Consider the following 5,298-nt stretch of genomic DNA (forward strand, 5'->3'; position numbering starts at 1 on the left):
GTCTGGTCTGTGTGCTCCACCTTCTCCATTCCTCTCCTCTCAGTCTCTCTATCTCTCCCTGGGCAGGAAGAAGAGGTTGTGGATAAAATGGATGACGATGTCTTTCTGCGCTGCATTGAATCAAACATGCTGACAGATATGACCTTGCAGGGGATCGAGCAGATCAGTAAGGTACGGCAATATTCCGTCTAATTCTCCCTTCCTGATAGAAGACTCGGCTGATAATGACTCCAAGAAGTCCCAGGAGAAACCAGAGACCCCCTTTAAGTGACTGGTGCCCAACGAGAGAGACTATTATAGAGACCACTGCAATAACAATGTTTCAATATTATAAAGTGATGAACTATATCGTAACATAAGATGAGCAAAGATGACCTCAAATATTAAAGCAATCCTTTCCTGTTCCACCAGCGGGACCATGACTGTCCTCCCCTTGCCTTCATTCATGCTTTCAATTTCAGACCAGCCATCAATCCTAACCACCACCCCCATCCTCTACTTGCATGGGGTCGCCTGTGCCCCCTCTGTTAGGATGGGGGTCGCCTGTGCCCCCTCTGTTAGGATGGGGGTCGCCTGTGCCCCCTTATCCTTGCCCACTATTGGATCCTGAGGTAACCCATCCAACTTACTCCAGAAAGGGAAGCTGACAGAGCAATGGTATTGGCTCTAGTGGATGTAAGCTGAGTTTTGGGGTTTGTGTACAGGTAGGAGTCTCATGGTCCTCACGGGGACTTGGTACAGTGCTGAAGCCGGAGTTGCTCTTTGTTATCCTCAGTTTTCGATCTGTATATTGATGGTGTTGAGTCTCCTCTTTGTTGCTCTAACAATTGCTGGATGTTGGAGGAACATGTTTAAATAAATTAGGACAGTACATGGAGGTCTTGGGTCTGGGGTTTCTGTCCTTAGAGGGAAGTGCATGGAGTCAGTACATAGTGCATACCTCCATAGTGTCATGCCTCTTCTGGGATTCTGCAGCATCTTTTTGTGTTCCTGTCCAGGTCTACATGCACCTTCCCCAGACGGACAATAAAAAGAAGATCATCATTACTGATGAAGGGGAGTTTAAGGCTCTTCAGGAGTGGATTCTGGAGACAGATGGAGTTAGTCTCATGCGAGTCTTGAGTGAGAAGGATGTTGACCCAGTGAGGACCACATCCAATGACATTGTGGAGATCTTCACAGTAAGTCTGAAGTGCCCTGTGTGTGTGTTCCTCAGTCTTGTACCATATTGGACTCTGACCTCCAGCCATCTTTCAGGTGTTGGGGATCGAGGCTGTGCGCAAAGCTCTGGAGAGAGAATTGTACCACGTCATCTCCTTTGATGGTTCCTATGTCAACTACCGTCACTTGGCACTTCTGTGTGACACCATGACATGTCGAGGACACTTGATGGCCATCACCCGTCACGGTGTGAACAGGCAGGACACAGGACCTCTCATGAAGTGTTCTTTTGAAGAGACGGTAAGCTGCCATCTTTGTGGTTGTCTTTGAAGTGTGTGACCCTCATCGTCCTATCATTTTTATGGGTTTTCTTCTCAGGTGGATGTCCTCATGGAGGCAGCAGCACATGGTGAATCGGACCCTATGAAGGGGGTGTCTGAGAACATCATGTTGGGACAGTTGGCTCCAGCTGGGACTGGCTGCTTTGATCTCTTACTGGATGCAGAGAAATGTAAATTTGGAATGGAAATTCCAACAAATATTCCAGGACTTGGAGCTGTAGGACGTAAGTGGCTGCCATTTGTGCTAAGAGTCTTCTTTGCTTGCCCAAGTTCTTCTTCTTAATGTGTGTGTTTTTTTTTTTTTTTTTTTTTTTTTTTTTTTTTTTTTAGCAACTGGTATGTTCTTTGGATCCGCTCCAAGTCCTATGGGGGGAATGTCTCCTTCTATGACACCATGGAACCAGGGTGCTACACCAGCCTATGGAGCCTGGTCACCAAGTCTAGGTATGTTTTGTCAAGATGTAGTGTGGCTTCAGTACTTTCTGAGGAACTGGCCAGGAACATGTGTGGTGACCTGAAATTGTAAACTCAATCTGATTTGCACACTTCCAGGTCAATGACAGCGTATTGAAGGACAGACCATAGACACACTGTCCACTTTAGTAGGAGCTTCTAACCTACATTGGTATTGCAGATCTCCTAGCATTGTGATAAACACTCTTCTGTTGGCTTTCCTTTTCTGTTAGGGAGTGGTATGACCCCCGGAGCTGCCGGCTTCTCTCCCAGCGCTGCGTCAGATGCCAGTGGCTTCAGCCCAGGATATTCCCCTGCGTGGTCCCCCACCCCTGGCTCTCCAGGATCTCCGGGACCCTCCAGTCCATACATTCCCTCACCAGGTAAGGGACAATTCTGCTGCTTATGTCCAAGATTATGCGCCTCCAGCTGATGTCCTGGACTAAAGTGATTGTGACCATGAATCTAGTTGACTTTCCATATTCCATTCTTAATGCATGCTTGTATAGACAGTTCTCCCCCCGTTTCTTTAATACATGCGATTTAATGATGTTCTTTTTGTCTTTGTCCTGCAGGTGGGGCCATGTCTCCCAGTTATTCTCCAACTTCGCCTGCTTATGAACCAAGAAGCCCTGGTGGATACACTCCCCAGAGTCCCAGCTACTCGCCGACTTCTCCGTCCTACAGTCCTACATCCCCATCATATTCTCCCACTAGCCCCAACTACAGTCCTACATCTCCCAGCTACTCCCCCACATCACCCAGTTATTCCCCAACAAGTCCTAGTTACTCTCCAACATCTCCCAGTTATAGCCCAACAAGCCCAAGTTACAGCCCCACTTCACCAAGCTACTCTCCAACCTCTCCCAGCTATTCCCCCACAAGTCCCAGTTACAGTCCCACTTCTCCCAGTTATTCTCCCACCAGTCCCAGCTACAGCCCAACATCTCCCAGTTATTCCCCTACCAGCCCCAGTTATTCACCTACCAGTCCCAGCTATTCTCCCACCAGTCCAAGTTACTCCCCCACCTCTCCCAGCTACTCCCCAACATCACCTTCATACAGCCCAACGTCTCCTTCTTACTCACCAACTTCTCCCAACTATTCACCTTCTTCTCCCAACTACACACCAACGTCTCCCAGTTACAGCCCCACAAGTCCCAGTTACAGCCCGACCTCTCCCAATTACAGTCCTACAAGTCCCAGTTATTCACCTACGTCTCCCAGCTACTCGCCTTCCAGCCCCCGTTATACACCCCAGTCTCCAAGCTATACTCCCAGCTCTCCCAGCTACAGTCCAAGTTCACCCAGCTACTCCCCAACAAGCCCAAAATACACCCCAACAAGTCCATCTTACAGCCCAAGCTCTCCAGAGTATACCCCTACATCACCCAAATACTCTCCAACTTCACCCAAGTACTCGCCAACTTCTCCCAAGTATTCTCCTACCTCACCAACATATTCTCCCACAACCCCAAAATACTCTCCTACATCTCCAACCTATTCACCAACCTCCCCAGTCTATACCCCTACTTCCCCCAAATACTCTCCCACTTCTCCTACATACTCCCCTACTTCCCCCAAGTATTCACCAACGTCCCCCACCTACTCGCCCACAAGTCCTAAAGGTTCCACATACTCTCCAACCTCCCCTGGATACAGCCCCACCTCACCCACCTACAGTCTTACGAGTCCAGCTATTAGTCCGGATGACAGTGATGATGACAATTGAGGACGCTGTGCTCTTTCCAGAGACACGAATGTCCAGCCATGTGAAATGTACCGTTCAGAACGCCAGCATAACGCACGCTTTCTGTTTCAGTGGAGTCTGCCAGCTTATGTTTGGCTTTGTGTAGTTTGTAAGCATTCTCAGCCTGGCCTTTGCATATGTCCATTTATCCTCCGTGCTGAAGGCCTTGTGGTGACCCCATGTGGACGGCGGGGTCTTGTGGTTTCAAGTTTTTCCTTGCACTTATGCAGCGTTCGCCCCACCCCTCCCCTCCCTCCCTTATCTTGTCATTATTTATAGAATGAAGATTCCAGTTTTATTTTCTTTAAATCGTTTTAGCTAAATGCGCAGAATTTTCACCAATCTGACTCTCCGTAAGCTTCATTTTGAAATGTTCTAAATGTTGGAAATTCTGTTATTCTCAATAAAGTGATTATTACAATTTTTGTGGTCTTTTTATATCCGGAATTCATCTGTATGGAAGCCACGTCAAGACACTTCATAGAGTACAAGGTTTTGGATTTCACCCAAAGTTGTGTACATGATGGGGATAGTATTAACCGAAAATGTTGCCTGGGAATGTAGGGTGCAACGAGACTAGGAAAGCAAGTACCAGGGATGCCGAGGTCTGCAACACAGAATTATGACGATGTTCATGGTAAACTCAGGCATGCCGGTAATTCAAGAAGACTCCATTTAAGAAAAGCGAACTAACAAACTGTGAGGCCTCCTATGTGACATAAATTGGGATGAAATCTTCCTGAATAGGAAGGAGGAGAAATAGAAGAAGGCGACGGCCTGGTCTGATGAACACAAGGGAAAATTGAGAGGTTTCAAGGAAATCTTGAATAACAAAATTGTCCAGTGCATTCCATTCACAACTAAATTCAGAAAAGCAAAAATAAAACCGGGGTGGTGAACAAGCATAAGAGAAGGATAAGGCCTTCAGAAAATATAAATCAGAGGGGACAGCATCGGCATTCAAAATCTACAAGGAATGCAACAAAATATAAAAACCAATTGGGGGGGGGGGAGGGATATGAAGAGCATGTGGCTTCAGTGAGCAAAAAGAACCCCAAGGAATTCTTCAAATATAAATAGAAGGTACGGCCAGAACATATAGGCACCATAAATGATGGTGAGGGGAGGTCAGCTACCAGCGACAATGAGCAAATGTGGTACCAATATTCATAAGGGAAAAGTGCACCAGGAAACTACGGGCCTGTCAGCTTAACAAGTATGTGTAAAATATTGGAAGGCGTGATGCGGGACTACATGCAGGAATTGGGCAAATAAAACTGGTATCGTAAGTGGTAACCAACATGGTTTCATGAAGGACAGTTCTTCCCAGACCAATCAACTGGCATTTTATGAGGAAGTCGCTACTAAATTAGACAGAGGACGATCAGTAGACGTGTATCTGGACTTTGCTAAAGGATTTTCGGGAGCCAGAGAGGGCGAAGAGAGGCAAGTAACAGGCTCTAGAGATGGAAGAGTTACACAAGGGGCCCCCACTGTTCAAGAATGCAAGCACCAGGGAGCCACAAAGTCTAGGAATGCACATGACTGCAGAAGCTTGGGGACACGGGCAGCAGTGATGGTGAGGTCAATAGG

The 5,298-nt window shown here is 47.2% G+C and overlaps 1 protein-coding gene across 1 annotated transcript in view; it reads left to right on the top strand.

The window, feature by feature from the left end:
• Window positions 1-3,883, top strand: part of POLR2A (RNA polymerase II subunit A) — a gene marked incomplete at its 5' end in the record, with an annotated part of 17,074 nt that extends 13,191 nt beyond the window's left edge. The window contains 7 exons of the mRNA XM_018575104.1: window positions 67-171; window positions 999-1,181; window positions 1,258-1,461; window positions 1,540-1,726; window positions 1,833-1,946; window positions 2,189-2,338; window positions 2,531-3,883. Coding sequence (XP_018430606.1) covers window positions 67-171; window positions 999-1,181; window positions 1,258-1,461; window positions 1,540-1,726; window positions 1,833-1,946; window positions 2,189-2,338; window positions 2,531-3,687 — 2,100 coding nt within the window. The remainder of the gene's footprint in view (window positions 1-66; window positions 172-998; window positions 1,182-1,257; window positions 1,462-1,539; window positions 1,727-1,832; window positions 1,947-2,188; window positions 2,339-2,530) is intronic.
• Between the last annotated feature and the right edge of the window lie 1,415 nt (window positions 3,884-5,298).

This window comes from Nanorana parkeri, unplaced genomic scaffold (assembly GCF_000935625.1).
Source record: "Nanorana parkeri isolate BGI_ZX_2015 unplaced genomic scaffold, ASM93562v1 scaffold3558, whole genome shotgun sequence".
NCBI lineage: Eukaryota > Metazoa > Chordata > Amphibia > Anura > Dicroglossidae > Nanorana > Nanorana parkeri.